The sequence below is a fragment of the Pituophis catenifer genome, unplaced genomic scaffold (assembly GCF_029215685.1).
Source record: "Pituophis catenifer annectens isolate HBS135680 unplaced genomic scaffold, rPitCat1.0.hap2 SCAF_2, whole genome shotgun sequence".
Lineage (NCBI taxonomy): Eukaryota > Metazoa > Chordata > Lepidosauria > Squamata > Colubridae > Pituophis > Pituophis catenifer.
The window spans coordinates 136362604-136385834 of NW_027256882.1; the positions used below are offsets into that span (position 1 = coordinate 136362604).

The 23231-nt window shown below is 40.3% G+C and overlaps 1 protein-coding gene across 5 annotated transcripts; it reads left to right on the forward strand.

Annotated features, from left to right (window-relative positions):
• The first annotated feature begins 3687 nt into the window (after positions 1-3687).
• On the forward strand, positions 3688-23015 carry DUS1L (dihydrouridine synthase 1 like). 5 transcript variants are annotated; one of them, XM_070934663.1, is made up of 15 exons: positions 3688-3704; positions 4107-4191; positions 6178-6424; positions 7016-7124; positions 7484-7534; positions 8239-8351; positions 10603-10685; positions 11317-11420; positions 13800-13944; positions 14547-14643; positions 16373-16461; positions 17235-17401; positions 19513-19550; positions 21603-21678; positions 22524-23015. In XM_070934663.1, the coding sequence occupies exons 3-15, from the start codon at positions 6185-6187 to the stop codon at positions 22670-22672; spliced, it is 1461 nt and encodes a 486-aa protein (XP_070790764.1). In that variant the 5' UTR covers positions 3688-3704; positions 4107-4191; positions 6178-6184; the 3' UTR covers positions 22673-23015. The 5 variants fall into 5 exon arrangements, with proteins under 5 accessions (XP_070790764.1, XP_070790767.1, XP_070790766.1 ...); XM_070934665.1 differs by lacking the exon at positions 3688-3704 and adding an exon at positions 3729-3762; XM_070934666.1 differs by lacking the exon at positions 4107-4191 and having other exon boundaries at positions 3698-3704.
• The last annotated feature ends 216 nt before the right edge of the window (positions 23016-23231 follow it).

Below are 23231 nucleotides of genomic sequence, written 5' to 3' on the forward strand. Positions count from 1 at the left end.
TACAAAAAAAACACCGAACCCTTTGTTCAATTGCTGGCTCCCCCGCCCCTCGCCCACCACTATTGATTGGCAATAAATAGTGGTGCGGAGGGGCAGGGCAAGCCAGCAATTTAACAAAGTGTTCGGCTGCACCACTGGCTCTAGGGCGGCCCTTTGAAGCCCCGCGGCAAGAATTTGAAGTTTTTTTTTCCTCTAGCCATCGAAGGCAGCAATAGATGGGGAGTGGGCGGGGTAAGCAAATGGCCGGCGATCCAACAGAGCAGAGTGAGGATGAGTGAAGGCGTGGAAGCTGCTTTGTCCATCCGGCTCTCTTGTGTCCGGAGCCCACGTGGATCCCAGGCAGCGGAACTCAGGCTAGGGAAGGGGTGGGCAATTGTGGCTCTTTTACAACCTGTGGCCTTCAACTCCCAGAATTCCTGAGACAGCCAAGCTGGCTCAGGAATTCTGGGAATTGAAGTCCACAGGTTGTAAAAGAGCCACAATTGCCTACCCCTGGCTACGGTAGGCTGGCGCCGCGCGGGTGGGAGGCGAGGGGCGGGCGAGCCAGCAATTTAACAAAGGGTTCGTCTGAACCCCCTAGAACCCCCAGAATCCCACCACTGTGTAGGCCCCTCTTGATCTTGAGGCCCTAGGCTGAAGCCTAGTTAGCCTATAGGAAAATCCGGCCCTGCTTCCAGTCACTAGCCACGTCCTCTGTTGTCTCCCATGTCAAAATAAGACTCTTCATCCCAGCAATTAGAGTGAATCATCTGAAGGTTAAGCTCGAACAGCACAATCAGATTTGAAAAGGATCCAGTGCTGTGGCTAATGATATCAAGTATATAAAAATGAAGCAGTAAACTAAGGAAATGGAATATGGCATTGCTGAGTCGCCAATGCTGCATCATCATTATACTGAAGTTTGTGGTTGAAATACTTCTCTGATTATCTAAAATATAAAAGTAAATACTTTTACATAAAAAGAATTATCCTTTATTTGGCATATATTTATCTTTCTATTCATACTGAACACAGGACATGAGCATCTCACATGCCAACAAAACAGTCACCTCAGAACTGAGTGAGCAAAACTACAGGTAGTCTTCAACTTACAACAGTTCATTTAGTGACCGTTCAAAATTACAACAGCACTAAAAAAAAATGACTTGCGACCGTTTTTCATATTTTCACACACTTATGACCACTGTAGCATCCCCATGATCATGTGATCAAAATTCAGAAGCTTGACAACTGACTCATCTTTATGACCCCCTGGGGGTCATGTGATCACCTTTTGTAGCCTTTTGACAAGCAAAGCCTATGGGAAAGCCAGATTCACTTAACAACTGTGTTACTCATTTAACAAACGCAGTGATTCATGTGGCGAGGTCATAAAATGGGGCAAATTTCATTTAACAAATGTCTCACTTAATAACATAAATTTTGGGCTCAGTTGTGGTCCTATGTTGACAACCATCTGTATTATCCCTTTCTAACTGGATCCTGGCCATGCTACAAAATATTCTGGGGAAGATTATATTTCTGCTTTGCCCCTAGGACCGTGATGGCAAACCAATGGCACACGGAGCCATATCGGTGGGCATGCGAGCTCAGCTCCCCTAGAGGCCCCCCGGAGGCTGGAAACGTTTCCCAACTTCCGGTGGGACCGGAAGGCCTATTTTTCACTCTCCCCAGGCTCCAGAGGTTTTCTAGGAGCCTGGGGAGGGCGAAATGGCGTTCCCCACCCCGCCGGAGCCCGGAAATGACCCGTTTGCCAACTTCCAGTCTCACCGGTAGGACCAGAAGGCCGTTTTCGACCTCCCCAGGCTCCTAGAAAGGCTCTGGAGCCTGGGGAGAGCGAAAAATGGGCCTACTGGACCCACTGGGGCATCACATGCCACCCATTAAGTGACAGGGCTGCAGTGACCTGAAACGGAGCCAGGAGAGATCCTGGCTGACTTTTTGGCAGACCGCTAAATGAGTCTTTCCTCCAAAGGTGCTTTTTCTGGAGGCAACTGGACTTATTTTTTCCTTTGAAGATGTTTCATTTCTCATCCAAGAAGCTTCTTCAGCTCTGACAGCACAGCGGGGAATGGAAGGGTTTACATTCCTTGCAGACAGCTGGTCATTTGCATCCTTTTAGAGGGTCATTGAAGCACTTGGAGGTTAATCTGCGTCTTCAGGGTCACCCAAGTAGTGCTCCTGGTTCCTGTAGTCTGCAATTTTTTTCTTTGGAAATCCATTCATACTTCCACACCATTCAAAGTGTGTTCATCCCAAATTGTATATATAAAAGTCTTAATAGATGTTTTAACAGATTAACAGAGTTGGAAGGGACCTTATAGGTCAGTGATGGCTAATCTTTTTGCCGTCGCGTGCTAAAAACGGAGGGAGCAGGGCAGGTTGCGCATGCCCACAGCCGTAATTCAATGACCCCTGCACCCACACGCATGCATGTGCGACCCCCCCCACTCCCCCCGCTTTTGGCATGCAACTGCAAAAAGGGTAGTGGTGGGCCCGGTAGGCCCGTTTTTCACCATCCCCAGGTTCCAGAGGCTTTCTTGGAGTCTGGGAAGGGCGAAAACGCCCCTCCCAGAGGCCTTCTGGAGGCCAAGAATGCCCTCCCAGAGTCTCCGTGTGAGCCCTGTACTTACCTGGCATCCAAAACGGCCTGCATGGAGACTCTTGGGAGGGGAGGGCGGTGTGGGTGGGGCCAGCCAAAAATCAGCTGGCCGGCACACACATGCGCGCTAAAGCTGAGCTAGGGCAACAGCTGGCATGCCCACAAATATGGTTCCGCGTGCCACCTGTGGCACGCGTGCCATAGGTTCGCCATCAGTTATAGGTCATCCAGTCCAACCGCCTGCTCAAGCGGGAGACCCTACACCATTTCTGACAAATGGCAGTCGAATCTTTTCTTGAAAGTCTCAAGTGATGAAGCTCCCACAACTTCCGAAGGCAACTTCTGTTCAATTGGTTGCTTGTTCTCACTGTCAGAAAATTCCTCCTTATTTCTAGGTTGAATCTCTCCTTGATTAGTTTCCATCCATTATTCCTTGTCTGGCCTTCAGGTGCTTTGGAAAATAGCTTGACCCCCTCCTCTCTGTGGCAGCTCCTCAAATATTGGAAGACTGCTATCGTGTCTCCCCTGGTCCTTCTCTTCACTAGACTAGCCATGCCCAGTTCCTGCAGCCGTTCTTCATATGTTTTAGTCTCCAATCCCCTAATCATCCTGGTTGCTCAGCTGCCTCCAGGAAAAGCACCTTTGGAACAACCATGACCTGGACGACTGAGAATCTCTACAGAGTCTTTCCTCGTAACCCTAACTATATTTCTTTTCGTCAATTCTCTCTTCCGGGGAAGCCGACTTTCCTCAGCTCAGTCCTGAGCGACTCTACAACTTTCAGGGAGCTGGGAAGGAACGGGGAATTATGGCCCCTCTCGTTCAACCGTTGATGTCCTTGACTAATCCAATCGGCTGAATTCACTTGCGCGCTAAAACACAAATTTAAGCCATAAACTACCCGACCCCTGTTAAGTATAAGAAGTATCGCCCCGCGATAAAGGCAGGAAGTTCCTCTCGTCGTTTTTCCTTCCGGCAGAGGAGGGAGGCTTTGCCGGGCGGCCGGGAAGAAGCCGCCCGGCCTCTTTCTTCCGCGCCGTCGTTTCCGAGGGGGGCCGGTTCGAGGTTACGCCCTCCCACGCGGGCCGGACTGAAATGACTGGTGCGTTCTCTGAGGGGGGCTTAATGGCCCCGCCTGGCCTCAGCCACGGCGTCTCAGGGTCGGGTGCAATCGGGCAGAAGAAGGGCTTGGGCGGGGGGAGGGAAGGGTTGGGGGGGGGCGGCTGAGGCGCCGGAGAAGGGGAGTCGGGTTGGGCTCCTGGCCTGGTTTTTATTATAGAGGGCTGCCCTCTTCGAAGAGCAGGGCTGGGAGATGAGCTCGGGGTTTGGCTGGTTTGGCCAAGCGGCAGGACCGTGAGCGGGGTCCCGCTTTGTAACGTAGCGCCTTTCCGCCGCCGCCGCTTTTCGAAAAGATGAATCTAGATGGAAGCCGGCATGGGCTCCCCTTGCCGGATGGAGACCACAAGACACCTTTCACAGAGCCCCTCGCTCTTTCCTCTCTTAGATAATTCTAGGAAGTCTCCCTATATAGGCTAGCTGGCTTTCCCCGCTAGACCTAGTAGAGACCAATGCTCTGCCAACATCAAAAGGTAATATTGAGATTGGTTCCCTCACCTTGTAAAGATGATATGCCAGCTCTGTCGTTTATCAGATAACAGGGCTTTCTTTATTTCCCTAAATAGAAATATTTTTGGGGGCGGGGGACTAATTGCAAAATATGTGAATTTCACACACAAGAAACATAGCTGAGGAGGAAATAACTCACTTGTCACTTATACTTAAACTTTGATCTGGCAGATCTGGTTTCCTTGCAGACAAGAAGATAGAAGTGTTTCATAGGGCTGTTTTTCTAGTTAGCATTGTTTTAATTTGATCTTAATTCTCAAGATAAAATTAATAAGCTCTGGTAGGGCAAGTTAGATTACTGAGTAAGGAAAATAAAATGTGGTAAATTGTAGCGTTATAAAGCAGGATCTACAGAATCATAAAATAGTAATCACAGAATATAAAAATTGTAGGAAATGGATCCTAAACTATAGAATCCTTCCTGTTCAGCAATTTTGTTAACAAATGGTAAGTATATAATTTAAATAATATAGTTACTATGTAGTGGACAATCCCTTAAATATGAGTCAGCAGTGTGCTGCAGCTGCCAAAAAAACCAACACAGTTCTAGGCTGCATTAACAGACAGATACAATCAAGATCACATGAAGTGTTAATACCACTTTATAATGGTAAGGCCACACTTAGCATACTGCATCCATTTTTGGTGGCCCCGATGTAAAACATGTTGAGATTCTAGAAAGAGTGCAGAGAAGAGCAACAAAGATGATTAGGGGACTGAAGGCTAAAACATAAAGAACAGTTGCTGGAATTGGGTATGTCTAGTTTAATGAAATAAAAGGACGGGGTGGCATGATAGCAGTGTTCCAATATCTCAGGGGCTGCCACAAAGAAGAGGAAGTTAAGCTTATGCACCAAAGCACCTGAGGGCAGGAGAAGAAGCAATGGATGGAAACTAATCTAGGAGATAAGCAACCTAGAACTAAGAAGAAATTTTCTGACAGAACAATTAATCAGTGGAACAACTTACCTCCAGAAGTTGTGAATGCTCCAACACCGGAAGTTTTTAAGAACTTTTAAGAACCATTTGTCTGAAATGGTATAGGGCAGTGATGGCAAACCTTTTAGGCATCAGGTGCCCAAAGTGCGTGTCCCGCCCAAACTGCAAGATGCGGGCTCATGCGTGCAGGCATCCCGCGCATGTGTCAGCACCCTGCCCAAACTGCAAGGCGGTGCATGTGCACCCATGCCCCACGCATGTGCAGCAGAGACCCGAAGACCAGCTGGCCGGTGGTCAGCATGCATGGCAAAGACCTGAAATAGCTGGGGCGACAGCACACATGCCCACAGAGAGAGCTCTGCGTACCACAGGTTTGCCACTACTCCTGAGCAGAGAGTTGGACTAGAAGATCTCCAAGTTCCCTTCCATCTCTGTTATTCTATTCTAATTCTATTCCTATTCCATAATCTTAAATATATATTAAGGAAATCAACCCTGACTGTCCTTTGGAAGAACAGATACTGAAGCTAAAGCTCAAATACTTTGGCTACCAAATGAGAAGAGAGGACTCGCTGGAAAAGATCCTAATGTTGGGATAGATTGAAGGCGAAAGGAGAAGGGGACGGCAGAAGATAAGATAGTGTTATTGAAGCAGTGGGTATGCGTTTGGGCAGATTCAGGGAGACAGTGGAAGACAGGAGTGGAGGAGCTGTCTGACGTGCTGTGGTCCATAAAGTTGCAAAGAGTTGGACACGATTTATTGGTTTAGCAACAACAACAAATATACTTTTAAGTGCACAACAGAACTCTGGATCTTTTTTCTTTTGAATGCTCAGTGTTGAGCATTTGACTACTGTATGTAGGTGTTAAGAACAACACAAATAATAGATTACAATAGTAAATGGATACCATGTGACAAGTTAGTTGTTGAGTACAGTTAATGTATAACATAATAACTTTTTAAGATGAATAAGAGGATATTAACATTTACTGTTTGTATTTCTTTCCAGTGAAAGGATGATGCCCAAACCCAAGGGCTTTGAATTTTGGAAAAACACACTGAGAGAGGCCCGTTTTGTGGTTGCTCCCATGGTGGATCAAAGCGAATTGGCTTGGAGACTGTTAAGTCGCCGTCATGGGGCCCACCTATGTTATACTCCTATGCTGCATGCTCAGGTCTTTGTCAGAGATGCCAATTATCGTAAGGAAAACTTGTATTGTGAAGTGTGTCCTGAAGACAGACCTTTAATTGTACAGGTAATACTGACCAGATGATTTCAACAGGCTTTCATATCTTTGTTGTGCAGCACATTTTTCTGCATTGCGTGACAATAAATATTTCAGAATTAATTTTAAAATAATTAATGCACCTATTCAAGGACTAATTTCCATAATCCACAGACATTTATTATAGCGATAAGAATTGTAATCTCAGCATGTGTGATATAAGTATTAAGATGTTGGACTAAGACAAAGAAAACTTAGGTTCAAGCCCATCCTCAGTCACTCATGCTCATTAGATGACTTTTGATCAATCATTCTCTCCCAGTCAACTTATCCATCATGGTGATAGTTGTGGGAAAAAGGAATGCTGTCATGATGAATTAAAGAGTTTTTAACTGGAAAGTTATAATCAGATCTTGTCAGGTAGTCACAACAACAACAACAACAATATTACTTAGATTGGGGAGGACAAGTATATAAAATATTTTGTCATACTTAATAACGCAATATAGAAGGTGTTTTGTAGCATAGTGACATTCTTTTATAAATGTGTTAAATGCTTCTGTTATTTTGATGTTAAAATAAATACTAGCTTACTATTTGGTTTATATATCTCTTTTACAGTTCTGTGCCAATGATCCAGAAGTGTTTGTCGAGGCTGCCTTGTTAGCTCAAGACTACTGTGATGCAGTAGACCTGAATCTGGGGTGTCCTCAGATGATTGCAAAAAGAGGTAAGCATAAATTGGAATCTAAAGTAATTTAGGCCACAAAACTGCATTTATTGATTCATGACCATCCTCCCTTGAAAGGAATGAGTTAGCAAAGTGCCATTAAATCCAACACCTTCTGACTACATAAACAAATGCTTGTAATAGTGAACTCTCTAGGAAAAGCCATTTTATAGATAATCTTCTACTTCCTCTATGCCATGCGCAGTCATTTTTTCTAATCTTTTTATTTCTCCAATATATTCTCCAACTTTATTCTTGAGCCTGAGGAGAGGAAAAAAACTGTCTACTGCTGTGGCTATTTTGTGTATGTAACATTGGGCCAGTTCCTATTAGGCGTAATTCTTTGGATTTTCTTTTAGGTCACTATGGAGCATTCCTGCAAGAGGAGTGGGACCTTCTCCAGAGAATGAGTAAGTCCTGAAAGTTCTTGAGCATTGGATGGGATGGGAGGAGAATAGAACCAAAATGCATTATATTTGTCCTTGGGGCTCCTGCATAAAGATTTATTCATAACACTGCACCCATCCTGTTTGGATGAGACAGCAAGCTATAAACATTGATTTTGGTAACTGGTCCCTCTGTCTTGACAGTACAACTAAAAATAATTCTATAGGGTTTGCTGGATGCAGGGTAATTCCAGCAACAGTTAACTGGACTCTATCCCCATGCTTCTGATGTGGATATGCTGTCTTGCTAGTTATGACTAGAAGAAGAAGGCTACAGCTAATGATAAAATAAAACAGAACTGACAGCTGATTCCTAATTGCCCAATGCAGGATAGAAGAGCCACTGAGTTGAAAAGGTGCAGTAGTGAATATGGTAGGCCTTTGGCTCATATTTTAAAAGTACACTCATTGCTTTGGGGTCACTGACACAGCATTATCCATCCACTATAGATATTTCTTTCATCCACAGAATAATTTTGCAAATGTAGAATTGATGCACACAGAGACAGTAGGGCTAGTAGTTATTTATTCCTGCAATAATGTATACATGCAACAATATATGCTGTGCAGTTAATGTATGCAGAGTACCAGAAAATGGGATTGCAGTTATTTGTTCTCCTAGTAATGCAACTTCCGGATTCAGCCAGTTTCTTTCTCTTGCTTTCCAGTTGCATTGGCTAATGAAAAGCTCTCTGTACCTATTACATGCAAAATCCGTGTTTTCCCAGAAATTAGTAAAACTGTGAAATATGCTCAATTACTGGAGAAAGCTGGTTGTCAAGTAAGGAATTCATTACAGTCTGTTTTGATATATTAATTATATGTATATGTACATATATATCATGCTATTCTCTTTCAGCTTAACTATTATGCAAAGTTCAGAAAAGCAGGAAGGTAAATGTAAACCAAGACATAAATCAAAAATGAGAAAACGTTAATTTACACTAATATTGTTCACTCTACTTCTCCACATTTTATCCTTGAAAACCCCCTGCTTTCACCACATCTGTGCATAGTTTCATACATTGCCTTTAGTTGATTCAACTTCTGTCTTTTTGAGAATGACATAAAATTTATTCAATTGTTACTTTTCAGTTTTCTTCTAAGTTTGTTCACTTATATGTATTGGCTATTTGATATTCATTCTCTCTATACATGATCAAACCATATCAGCATATTTTTTCATATATACAATTAGTCACTTTGGTGTTCAGCCCACATTTGTTAACTACTCATTAATTCTTGACCACATTTGTTCTTATTTTACAACCCTTGCTTTTTAAGTAATCCTTTTCCCCCTGCATTTAACTTGTTTCCATGTTTTTCTTGACATAGCCAATTCTCATTGAAATGGGCAAATGTATGCTATTACTCATAGTGAATTTTGCTTGTTCCAACAAACATTCACTCCTACATCAGAAACATGATCTGGCTGTCAGCATTTACATATTTTAACATTTCCTCTCCACTTTCTAAACCTTAGTAAACATTCTACCAAGGTATGCAAATTCTACTCCTTTTTGTTGCTGTTCTTTAGAAATTCCCTGCAGTTGTCCAGTCTATTGGTTAAATGCAACTTGGTCTGTAATTATTCCTCATTACATTATAAAGTCAGTTAACTTTTACTGCTAACATAACAATTATTTGGGTTCAGAGCCAACAATATAGGATTATATTGTAATGCTTTACATGGTAGTGTATAGGCTCTGGGTTTGCAAACCCCCCACAGTCATTTCGGTGGGATGTTACAGGCCTTAGTCATACTTGTGCCATATGCAGCATTCTGCCTAATTAATACCATAGTAAGATTAATACTGATAAATTTTGGCATATATGACAAATGCAATTAAAGCTCAGTTTTAGCTCAGGATATCTAATATGGCCAACATACTGCTGATCTCATTCCACTATCTAGGAGGTATTTGCAATATAATAGCACACAAATCAAGATATTTAATATGGTTTGATGTCAGTAACAAGTTATTAATTTTCTTAGATAAAATAGATATAGATGTTCCATGTTCCAATAAGCTTATTTAGTACTTGAGGAAAAATATTCAGATAGTCCTCGCTTAACAACTGCCCTGTTTAGCCACCATTCAGAGTGATGACGGAACTGAAAAAGTCACTTTATGACTGTTCCTTATACTTCTGACCATTACAGCATCCCGACAGACATGTGATAGTTTCAAGCACTTCACAACTGGCAGGCGTTTACAGTTGTTGCAGCATCTCATGGTCACATTTGCTATTTGTGCACTTCACAGCCAGCTTCCATCAATGGAGAAGCTGGCAGTGAAATTGCAAGTTGCAATCACATGATATCGTACTTCATGACCATTGGCGATCTGCTTAATGACCACAGTGGAAGTGAGGTCATAAGTCCATTATGATCACATGATGCGTTGCTTAACTGTCACATTGCTTAGTGATGGAGTTGCCAGTCCCATTTGTGGTTGTTAAGCAAGGACTACCTGTGCAGGTAGTCCTCAACATACAACCGTTCGCTTAGCAACCATTTGAAGTTACAGTGGCACTGAAAAAGTGATTTATGACCGATTTTTACACTTATGACTATTGCAGCATCCTCATGGTCACATGATCAAAATTTGGGCCTTTGGCAGTTGGTGTGTATTTATGATAGTTGCATTGTCCTGAGGTCATGTGATCACCATTTGTAACCTTCCCAGCTGGCTTCCAACAAGCAAGGTCAATGGGGGAAGCCAGATTCACTTTATGACTGCATGATTCACTTAACAACTGCAGTGATTTGCTTAACAACTGTGACAAAAAAGTTATAAAATGGGGCAAAACTCACTTAGGAACTGCTTGGTTTAGCAACAGAAATTTCAGGTTCAATTGTGGTCCTAAGTTGAGGACTATCTGTAATGTCATCTGAAGAAATTAGATGTGGAATTTGGAATTCCTGACTATTTGTTTAAAAAAACCCAGCTAGCATTACAGAGAAATGAAATATTTTCTAAGATTGTTTGTCTCATTCACACTGAAAGACAAATGCAATTTTGTTGTAGCTTCTAACTGTCCATGGGCGCACTAAAGAACAGAAAGGACCTCTTGTTGGTGTGGCTTCCTGGGAGCACATACAGGCTGTGAGGTAAATACCCATAGCTAACCTGGGGAAGGGACCCTGTGCTTCTGAAAGTATATAGATTGATTCACTGTATTGGTATCTCATCTTTTAGATAATTACTGCCTCCCAATGGGTCCACATGAATTAAAGCAAAGAAATGGACTCTTGTCATTAAATTTACTTTCTGCAGAAGGCGAGATTTATTAGAGAAGAGGAATAGAGGGGCTAAGAAAGGCAGGAGATTAGTTTCTCACAGCCAGAATGAAATGAAATTGTGAGCCACTTATTGGCATTTAAGTCAATTTTCCTTTCCTGTTACTCTTTTTTGACTATCTGTTCATGGACTATGATATCTTGACCAATGGGAAAGGCCAGAGGGTTCTGCCCTTTAATTCTCTGAGCCACATAATTATCAGTAATTATCAGTAGGACTTGAATATTTATCTTGGAAGGAATATTGTATCTTGAAAGGGAGAGACAAGGTTCTTGCTTTTGGTCCTCAGTTCAGGGTACGTTAGGAGATTTTTTTTCTGGGCACTGAATGCCTTCAATTTAGAGAAAATATTGTTTGGTGAATCTAAGAGTTTGCTGCTCTTAAAAGGTTTTGATTTCTATTATTTATGTATTACCTTTCCTTTTCCATTTGCTGTCATAGAAAGGCTGTAAAAATCCCTGTTTTTGCAAATGGGAACATTCAATACCTCAAAGATGTGGAATGGTGTATTCAGAAGACAGGAGTTCAGGGCGTGATGAGCGCAGGTAGGAAAGAAAAAGAAACTGTTCAATCTCACTGTTGAGATTAAATGATACGAAGTACTCTTGCTCATAGTGTGGTTATCTGGTGTTTCTGTTGGTTTCATTATCCTTTAAAACAGTGATTTAAATCTTCCGAGCAGAGATCAGCGGTGCCAGATATGATAAACATAGGTAATCCTCTGTCAAGACTCCTGGTGACTTTAGGGACATGGTGATGTAATATTCTTGCAACAATAGTGAAGTGAATTTCTCATTGCTATTCTAGTTGTTGTTTCTTCCAATCTGGAAGAAAATCTACTGTACAGACTTGGTGACACATCCAAACATTAATATTGACCATTGGAAAAATAGGACAGTTACTGTAGTGGATAACTCACACAAAAGGCACCAATAACTGAAGAGGACTCAAAATGATTAATTTTTAAAGCTAGCAGTTAATAGCACTTAGACTTATATACCGCTTCCTGGTGCTTTACAGCCCTCTCTAAGTGGTTTACAGAGTCAGCATATTGCCCCCAACAATCTGGGTCCTCATTTTACTCACCTCAAAAGGATGGAAGGCTGAGTCAATCTTGAGCCAGTGAGGATTGAACCCTTGGCAGTCGGCAGAGACATTCGTCTCTTGCATCCAGATGAACCAGGAACAAGAGCTCCAAGGCTTCATAGGCATTACATGGAACCTTGATGAAAGAAAGCATATGCATTAATAAGGAACCCATAATGAAAAAATTGCTTTTCTACTGATAACTCTAAGGGAGACATGGGTATCATTCATGGTGTGAAGACTTAACAGGTGCATCCTTTAGTGCTTTAGTTTAAAAAGCAGAGGAGATAATTAATGCTGTACAACAAGGGTTTTTTTTAAGTGGTTTGCAGGCCAAGGAACCTACTAGTTTTTTTTAAAAAAAAAAAAAAAAACTCCTGGACCCCCTGATTTGGTAGTAAAGCTCCAGTGATAGAAAATTGGCTGGGTTCAAGTGGTCTTTCCCCCCCCCCCACCCCAACCCCTTAGTCTTTCAAGGGACCATATCAAGTTCTTGGGGAGCCGTGGGTTCCATGGAGCACAGTTTGAAGACATCTGCCATACAAGATTTGAATGTCTGGCTATTATAACATGCTTATTGAATAGTTTATTTAAATATGAATTTGAGTTTGCATATAAAATCTATTGTTTTAGATGGAGAAACAAAAGATATGAAATACGGTTGTATATGCATATTAACACCTCTTAGCTTGCATTTGGATTCTGGAAGAGAAGTGCTTTTCCTGAAACATTGGTGATTATCCAGGAGTGTGAAAATGGTTCATCTCAAAATAGTTTGATCACAAAATTTTGCAAAGCGTCCTGCTTTCAAGCAGTCAAGAGGTATTGAAATTTATGTATTTAATTTATTTATGAAATTTATGTGCCACTCATCCCGCTATCGAGCAAATATGGGCGGCTAATGAGTATTTTGAACTTGAAATGCTTCCACAATGTGTGAAACAGCCCATTTGTAAAACTCATGCTTGAAAGCAGTTTATTATGAAACATTTTGTACACCCCTCCCTATTAATACTAATGAAAGTGATTGAAATCTTAATTTTGAAAAGTCGGGGTAGTCAACTAACTACATTAATTGTGAGGTTCCATGAAAACATCAGATAAATAAGGCTTCACTAATTTCACAGAAGAGGTAAAATAATAAATTAAAACAATTTCTGTTGTTCTGAAATAGCAAGAAATGGATTTTAATTTCATGTTGAGAAATATGAGAGAGTGAGCAACATACAGTTAGTCATCATCCATCTTAATTGGGGCTAGCAATTCCATTACTAAGCAATGCAGTTTTAACGTGAAACATCACATAACAATGCCCAACTTACCTCATCAGCTGCGGTTGTGAAGTGAATCATGCAGATTATTAAGCATGACATGACAATACCGCAACTTGCAACTTCCTGCTGGCTTTCGCATTGACTTGCTGGTTGAAAGCCGGTTGTGGAATTCGTACATGGCAATCACGTGATCATGTGATGCTGTAACCATTGTAACTGCTTCATCACATAACCATGAGGACGCTGCAACAGCTACAAATTCAAGGAGCGGTTGAAATTTTCCTTTTTCAGCTCTGTCATAACTTTGAACAGTAACTGAATGAACAGTCTGTAAGTGAGGACTATCTGTAATTTAGTCACAAATTCGGGTTTCCAATGTGTGATTGCAGAGGTACTGAGAATATGGAATACTTGGATGACAAGTTTGGAAGCAAGAGAAGGAAGTGCTTAACTTGCTCTCTAACTCCCAGCAGCACCAGCTAATTCCCATTGGGAATCCTTCATGTATCAGTTAAGGCAAAAACTGCTTACCTTTTTTTTTTTTTTTTGATTTTCTTCTTTTAGAGGGCAATCTTCATAATCCCGCTTTATTTGAAGGAAGAAATCCTGTCGTCTGGGAGGTGGCTGAGGAATACCTACAAATAGTACAGCAATATCCTTGCCCGTTGTCCTATGTCAGAGCTCATCTCTTCAAACTTTGGCATCACACGTGAGTGATTCTGTCCCAAAGGTGCTTTTTTTCAGGAGGCACCTGGATTTCCTTGTTTTTTCCTTTAAAGACATTTCCCTTCTTATCCAAAAGCTTCTTCAGCTCTGACAGGATAGTGGGGAATGGAAGGATTTATATTCCTTGCAGACAGCTGGTAATCTGCATCCTTGAAGCACTTGGAGGTTTATCTGTGTCCTCAGGGTCACCTGAGAAGTGCTCCTGGTTCCTGTAGTCTGCAATTCCCACCCCCCTCTGGAAATCCATTCCTACTCCCACACCATTCAAAGGGTGTTCATCCAAAATTGGATAGCTAAAAGTCTGTAGAGATTCTCAGTCATCCAACTATGGTTGTCCCAAAGGTGCTTTTTCAGGAAGCAAGTCCTGTACCTTTGGGACAATCATGACCTGGATGACTGAGAATCTCTATAGACTTTGAGTGATTCTGCTGTTCGTAGTGTTTTATGAGATATCTCACAGCGGATTTCCACCCCCGTTCGTGTAAGGAGCGGAATCTCACAGCAGTTGAGAATGGAAGCTGTACATCTCGTCTGCTAAGATTAGACTGAAATCTCCTCTTCACCACTTGTGTTGGTTTCCCTCAGGTTGCAGGTTCACCAGCAACTACGTGATGAATTAGCAAAAGTGAAAACACTGGAAGGACTCGTGGCTGTCAACAGGGAGCTGAAGTTGCATTGCCAGGTACCAGCTGATGCTTTGGATGTTGCAGTAGCCTGAACTTTTCATGGGGAAAAGCTTGGTACTGTAGGATTTCTCTTTGTCAAACAAGATAAGCTAATGTCTCTTAACAACTTCTTATTACTGAAAGTGTGTAATGATTGCAGCAGATTTTAGCCAGTTGGCTTTCTTTATTTCTTCCTATTGCTCCTGGGCTCCAGCCAGGCCCACTGGGTTTCTTAAAAAATAGAGGTAGCAAATAGGTGGGTTAGTTGTTGCCTGCTTGGGGACTTATTAAAAATAGAAAAGGAAGGCAAAAAAGGAAGGAGGGCTCTGCCACTGTTATTGTTGATAGGGACATGCAGAAAGTATGGCATGGCAGGTGTTAGCAGTAGGGAGTTGGAATAGATTTGTTTTGGTGTCTTTGTGTTGTGGCCCGCCAGCGGCCTGCATGGATCGTGGCTGATCCCGACGAGGAGGCTAGTGTGGTGTCACGCCAGCAGCGGGCACAGCTGGCGCTCGCATCAGACAGCGAGGAGGCTGAAGAGGATGTGGTGCCAGAGGCAGAGACTCAGCCAGGGCCTTCAGAACCTCCAGAGGCTTCTTCAAGTGGAGAGAGCGAAGTGGAGGAGCCTCTCCTCAATGCTCGAGCACGCAGGGCTGCCAAAAGGCAGGAGTGGTTACTCAGGAGGAGGAGGTCTCCTCGAGAGTAAGGCTTGAGGATAATTGGCCACTCCCTTAGCCTATTTAAGTCACACGCCATTAGTAAGTGTCTTCCTAGAAACAACTCGTATTTATTATCAGAGTATTTTGGTTTATCATATCTTGTTTTTTGGGCTGGTTGCCAACCTTTGCCGATCTTGTTTATTCTTGCTACTTAATAAATTTGATAAGGACCGTTGGTGTGTGTCAATATCCTTGGAAATCCGGAACTGGGGCAGAACACTTTGTGTGAGTAGGGGTAAAGGAATGTGTAAGAAAGAATAAGAGATGGGAGTTGATTCTTAGAGTAACAGCACTTGTGAGTAAGGTTAATGATGAGTAGGAAAAAGAAGCAGGGTGAATGAATGGTGGGACGACTTCTGCTAAATGGCTGGCTTGCCTTCTGCGATGAGGGCTGCTATTCCAGCATGCTGCTATTTCTCAAAATTCCCTATCCAAGAAGGTGAACAATGCACTAGCTTCCAGGATTACCCATTTAGTGTTACTTTTATTTAAGGCATTTTGAAGTTCCTTCATCCTCCAAAGGAAACACAATCCTGGGAACAGCCATGACTACATCAAAGAGTTGCACACAAATGCACGTTATTGGAATTAAATCCAAAGCAATGCACAAGCATAGTATTTTGAGACTCCATTTTCTAGTTTCATCGAATGGCTTAATACCGGAGTCCCCAACCCCTGGGCCATGGCCCACTTCTCGGCCTTGAGCCATTCAGAGTCAGACAGTGGAATGGGCGCACTTGCATGAGCAGTGGGCGAGCACGTGCGCATGCACCATTTGCATGAGCGGCAGGCGCGTGTACCTGACGTACACCTAAATGGAGCTGCACATGCGCGCTTGCCTGCCACTCACACAGAACCATCCCCTCTACCCCTCCCCCTGCCGGGCGGAAAGTTGGGGAACTCTGGCTTAATAAATTGTTATTCATTGGTTTTATACATTGGTTTTATTTTTATTTTTGCTCTATCAGGCTAGGCTGGTTCTTCCCTATAAAAATTGAATTTGTCATTGCTTCTGCTCTATATGTAGGAAGAAATAGCGCATTTGAAAGAAGAAGAGAAGCCAAAGGGAGGATTACCTTTCTTTCACTGGATTTGTCAGCCATACCTCAGACCAGGGTGAGTGCTTGTATTGCGTTGTTAATTTGTCAGATTAATTTGTGCAATACATACAGTTTATCAAAGTAATCCTGAAGGTGAAGGAATATAGTACTGGAATGATATCTTAAGAAGCCTGTCCATGGCACTCTGAGTTTTTTTTCCACTCTGCCATGTAACAAGAGCTGTAATGATAATTGCAACATGTGATATTTTTCCTCTGAATAGCCATCCTTGTGTGTATTGAGGTGTACATGTTCGTTACTCCTTCGGATCTGAGCATTTTCCTCTAGGCTTGTTCCACTCTAATGCAAGAGAGAAGGGTATTTCTACTCAACACTTAGTGGAATTGCTTTATGGAGCTTAGCTACTTGGAAATAACATAAATGGATGTCCTCAACTTTCTTTGTTAATTAGAGCAGTAAAGAGGAGCATCGTGAGTAACAACATTTTTCAAGGAGTTGATGTTGAAGTGAATTTTTTTAAAAAAAACTTATTTGGTTTATCCTTCCATCAGGATAGGAAGAAAAAAGGTAGTTGGGAGACTATTTTTTCCTCTTTAATCTCTTTTTATATAATCATTTATAACTGATATTCATCAGTGTTCATCCGTTCAGTCTTCTCTCACATGACCCCATATCTTTTCTACAATGGAACAAAGATGGCAGGAGAACATGGGGTATCTCTGCTTTGTTATTTTTAAGGAGTTTCTGTAGGGTCCTAAATTGGTGGTATTAGCAAATAAAGTAATTGTTGCCTTGCATTTTAGATGTTTACATATTCAACTTTCACAGGCCTAAGGAAACGTGCAACAAAAATGCCCCACCTGTCATAGAAGGAACTACTCGGGGGAAACGAGCTCTGGAGGATGAAGAAGATGGGAACTCTGATTCTCTCTCAAAAAACAAACAAAAGAAGAAGTTAAGGAATCCCAACAAAAGCTTTGATCCCTCATTAAAACGTAAGTTATAAAGCTGCATATAATATAGTCGATGGGTATAACTACTAAAAATAGGAGCATCAGGCATTTATGTTTCTAAAATATCTCTTTTCAAGCATAGGGAACAGAATTTCTCAAAATTTCTGCAACTACAGGTCACCAAATAAACATTTGGAAAATGTGGGGACTGTGCAATTAACAAATAGTCCTTCTTTGTATTTCAGTGCATGGCAAGGGTAGATGGAGGGACAGGGATTTCTTAGCATCAGGTGAGACAATAAAGGAGTAGATGCCATCGCTATGCTGGGAGAGAGAGGGTCATATTTGGCCAGTTTTACATTTGCTGCATTTTAAGAGCAATTAAAGAACAGTGGTTTAAGGCAAGGGAATACTCTCCTATTTGGAGAATGGCAGTAGCCTGATTCTCGCAGTGCTTCAGAAGATCATATTCTTCACACTGGGTGTGTCATTCCTCCTCCAAACTGCACATCCCCTTCTCATGATGCTTCAGAAACCTTCTCGTCTTATCCCGGTCTCATGGGAATGGGTAAGTCTGCCATTCTTTAAATAGTGCACCCATTCTCACAACACTTGGGAAGCGAGGTAGCCAAAAGGAGGGAGAGATGGGGAAGAGTTCCAATTGCCGTGTCCCTATGGTCGTAAGTGTGGGCATGCTGCCAGGGACCCAATATTTTGATCATGTGACTGCAAAGGGGTATTGTAACAACTGGAAGCATGGGTCATAAGTCCAGTTTTTCAATGCTATTCAGCTCCTTTGAATAGTCGGACAAATAGGGCTACCTGTAAACAGTACTATTTAGAAAAGTTTAGAAACCAAATTTTGAATAGAGACCATCCTTTTTTAAAAATTATGCATATTTCCAGGCCCTAACAACAAAAATACCACAATTTACTACGATCCAGATTAACACTCCCAAGGATAATTTAGTGCAATTTTGGAAAAGAGATATTTCCAATGGTGTCAGATTGGGAACTTAAACCTGGAGAATATGGAACAATGGGAGAATTAACAGCATATATTCACAATAGAAGTTTGACTAAATTCAAGCAAGAACAACTTCAGTGTATAATTATACAGCACGGCAAATTTAAACATTTAGAGTATGTTTTTTTAAGGGGAAAAAGAATTAATTAAAAGATCTGAAGTTAGAAATAAGTGAACGATTTAAATCTTTATAAATATTACATACCAGAGTGTAACAAAAGGGAAGTTAGAAACTAAATATTTCATTAACAATGCATATCAATAAGTTAATTAATCTATTGATAATTTCCTTTTTTCCTTTTTTTCTGTTGGATGATTTATCTTTAAGTAATAAAAATAGACAAGCATAACATCAGATTTCAACTCAGACATGTAAAAAGACCTTTAAAAATATGTTGTTTTTTGTTTAAAATAATTCAGTGCATTCTGCTTTTTATGGTTAACCCTTTATAACAATAGACTGAGCACCAATTATACAACTTTTACAACTTCTCTGTCCACTTACCGATATTTTTCTTTTTTTAAATGCTTGTTTGTTTTTGAATGGTTAAATAAAAATACATGCTACCATGTTAGGGGAATAATTGCATCACAAATTTTGATATTCCTGAAGTTTTGGGACAGAACAAAAGCACTGAGCATTTTCCAGGAGTGGATTCTCTGTTGGTTGTGGAATGTTTTAAACTGTTGTTTAAAGTCTCTGTAAGAACAGTTTTAACTGACAAATGCAATCCTTAGTTGTCTTGTTCTCTATATTTTCTTTCTCTTCAATAAATCTGTTACATCTTTTATCTAATAGTGGAACATTTAATTTCAAAAACTATTTGAGGCAACATCTTAATTAGGCCAACTGAATATTGCAAAACAGTTGCAAGCAGAAATACTATCCCTCTCTTTTGTAACCCTGTTAGCTTTAAAAAGGTGTTGCCTTTAACAGGTATTATATTTTTTTCATGGCCAGCATCTCTTCCTAGGTTTTTATTTAAATCAGGGTACTTTAAAAATCTCTTTTTAACTATTTTTTTTTCAGAATTGATTTTAAATTCAAGCGATAGAAATTGTATGTCACTTTCTAGGAGAAATGTTTGAAATAACCTGAAAACTAATTCATTTTTCCTTGTTTCAGCTAAATATGCAAAGTGTGATCAGTGTGGAAATCCAAAGGTGAATCTTTAAACATTTCATTAATGTGCTAATTGTTACAACTTGGAGTGGAATGATAAATGCTTAAAAATCTTGTACGTTGAGCCAAGGGATCTGCTGCAACATTAGTTTCAATAATATTCCTCCCAGTAAAATTGCAGTCTAAAAATTTAAATGATTGAAACTATTTCATCCTCTAGTCTTTAAAATAAAGTCAAAAGCAGTATGTTAATAAGAAATCAATCATATGCCTTCGTTATAGGCTTAAATGCTGTAAGATGCTTGCTTGGAAAGGTAGGCCAAAAAAACACTGTCTCCAAGTCAGACTTGACTCCTGCTGGTTTCATGAACACAACTATACAGCTTTCTTAGAAGCCATACAGCATATCCTAGTCTAACCTACAGTCCTGTTATTTTCTAGAAGATTCCCATGCAAGTATGAACTGGGTCTGACCCTGCTTGGCAAAATCAGTTTAGTCCAATGAAATATCACGGGTAGGTCTTAGAACAAGGAGATTTTACTAAGTTATCTGGAAATGTACTGCCACCTACAGGAAGCACTTTATACCACTTCTCTTAATTTTAAAAACCTTCACTACCAAAGCACAGTACAGCGAGTCCTCACTTAACCAGTTGCCTCATTTAATAATTGTTGACGTTACAACAGTGTAAAAAAATTGCTTTTGCAACCAATCTTCGTATTTATGACTGATGCAGTGTCCTACAATGACATGATCACCATCTCTAAGCTTGCAACAAGCGGAGTTAATACAGAAGGCGATATAAAATATATCACAGTTACGAGATGTTTCACTTAACAACTGTGGTGGTTTGCTTAACTACCAAAGGAACAGTGAGGTCATAAGATTGTCATGGTCACATGATTTTTGCTTAGCAACTGTGGCAGTTAGTGATCGAGTTGCTGGTCCCAATTATGGTTGCTAAGCGAGGACTACCTGTAAAGAGAAGCATAATGCTACCCAAATCTATGATGGATTCTTTAAATTTTTCTGTATAGAAGGAATAGATAGACTAAACAAGAAGGAATAGATTTATATCCATAAGGGAGTTGAGTCATAAACCATCTGCTGTGATTGTATGAATAATCAACTACTGGATCTTGCTCTCTTTTTCCAAAGACATAGACAAATAATACAGTAACATCAACATCTGCCCAAGAAAAAAGATGGCATTTATTACTGCCTGTGGTGGGATCACAACTGACTAAGCATTTGAGTTTGTTGTGCTTTTGGCTTGTGTATATGTATATATTTTATTGGTCAGTGGGCCTAATAGATTTTACTTCCACCAGATTATATAAATTATTCTAAAATGGTATTCTAAGTCTAAATCTAATCCCGTCTTCTGAAATACAAACGTATCAGTAACTCTTTTCAGCTGGTGGAACATTATCTATTTTCATCTTGGGGAAACTTGTGATCATCGGGATAATCCATAACCTTTAGTGTTTCTTGACACTGGTCTGTTGGGAGAAAAAAAAAGGGGGGGGGGGCAGAATTCATGTATTATTCATGTGTTATTTTTCAGTAGGATGTTTCTCCCAATGTAGGTGTGGTTTGTCTGCACCATAAAGTTAATATCTTAAGTCCACACTTGTACAGCTTGGGAGTAGATGGCTATTTTGTCCAAATACTTAGATGGGTGAGAAGTGTTGGCAAAGAGTCAATGTTTTAATGATAATGATGTGATGTGATTTGTCATGGTGGGTAAGGCTTATCTAGATTCTTCTAAAATTGATGTGTCCAGTTTGTCGCTGTTCTAGATCTTTAAATAAATCTGCATGACACAGACACATTTTAAAAGGTTTCAGCAAAGCCTGGGAGGCTTTAAACAGATGGATATCCCACTTTTAAATCTTGCCCTGTTTTCCTTGATTAGCAGTAAATCCTATTAAAGGGAGGATGAATTATCTTTTTCTTATGAAATGGCAGTCTATTAAGAGATTTTTTTTCTCAGTTTTTAGATTCGTTTCACACTTTAGTTCAGACTACATAGAACTTACTGGCAATGTGATACCATATGAAAAATGAACTAATTTGCATCTCTTCCTAGGGTAATAAGTGTGTATTTAATCTGTGTCGAGGCTGCTGTAAGAAAAGAGCTTTCAGAGAGACAGCAGATTGTCCTGGTGAGTGCCTTTGTAACCAAAACTCAGTTTTTCAAAATAACAAAGTACCAAATTTCTAAAGAAAGGAATTTTAAAGTATGTTGCATGATTTTATACTTGTAAACATATAGCTTACATTTCAAATACTATTTCCCAAAGGAAAATCAGAAATATTTCCTGGCAATAACATGCTTGATTTAATAAAATCAAAGCAGATTTTCTTACATCTTTACCAAAAAAAAGGACTACATCCAAATCATAGCATGACAGTTACACCCTTTATTCCCCAAATAGCCCTAGAATGTATTAACCACAGTCAGTTAAGCTATGATCCTGTATGTAAAATTTAGTTTCAAAATAATTCTCTCTTTTGAAATACTAATTACTATCTTTTTAAAAAAAAATAACTGTTGTGGTTTTATTTTCATCTGATGTATGTGCTTTAAGAGCTAAATTGTAAGGATTATTTTTAAAAAATGTTAATTGTATGAATTTTGAAAGCCACATTACTTTTAATACAAAAGTGACATTCTTTAATCAAGTCATACAAAAATAACTCTCAGAATCAGATCAGCAAGTGGTCATGAATAAACATTTCTGTAACTTTTATAGAGAATCCTGTCTGTCAAAAAGAGATAAAATTACTGGGCTTTTTACTTTCCCTTTAAAGAATCACCTGTGCAGTGGCTTTTAAAAATGAATGTCTATCCCATTTTAGCCATTTGATCATAGTAATAATGCCATTTGTGTTTGGGATCATTTTAGTTTTCTGCTCAATACAGCAACCTTCTGAATGGAATCTTTTCCATTTCTTATTCTTCAGCTGCTAGCCATTCAGGATGTATTGTCTTTGTTTGCTTTTTCAGGTCACGGTCTGCTTTTTAAAACCAAACATGAAAAGTCTATTTTGTGGAAAAGTGGCCAATCCCATATGGAAAATATTAAGCGGACAACACAGCAAGGTGAGGTGGAGGAAACGATGTTGCTGAAAGAGGCTATCAATGGTGTGGCATGAAACCTTGGAAAGCCTTCCTGGATCTTCTGACTGCCCTCCCTCCTCCCTCCCTGGGCCAAAGAAACCTCTGCTTCCAGAACACAGCTGTTGACACCACAAGGCCTGTTTTAAAATTAATGACAAATTTTACTTAAGAAAAAGTTACTTTCTCAGGGAAAAGTCCTGTAATGGAAATAAAAGGATGCAATTAAAGTTTTCACGCTGTGTTGAAAAGACTGCAAAGACTGAGCCAGAAGTTCTGGCCTTACAATGCTGCATTGGAGACATCTCTAAAGATACGACCTGCCTGTTTTAAACTTTATGTATGGTTTTAAAATTGGCAAATAAACCTTTTATAAAAGTAGTTTTCTGGAATATTATAACTAAAACACAGTTAAGGCATGGTATTTATGAACTCTAAATAAAAAAAAATTAATGGTTTGCTTGAAGCTGGCATTGGGCACAGGCAGGATGATATCTGTAAAAGGACAGTAAAACTCAAAAGAGGGAAGGCATAATTAGCAGGACAATGGACTATTGGATTTAGATTTTTATGTTTAGAGCTTAATGAAAATAGTGT

Bases quoted from the DNA above. Each gene is read 5' to 3' on its own strand.
- DUS1L (XM_070934663.1), top strand. From the start codon at position 6,185: ATGATGCCCAAACCCAAGGGCTTTGAATTTTGGAAAAACACACTGAGA. The intron at 13,945-14,546 runs GTGAGTGATTCT...GGTTTCCCTCAG, and splicing joins TTCAAACTTTGGCATCACAC to GTTGCAGGTTCACCAGCAAC. The intron at 17,402-19,512 runs GTAAGTTATAAA...TCCTTGTTTCAG, and splicing joins CTTTGATCCCTCATTAAAAC to CTAAATATGCAAAGTGTGAT.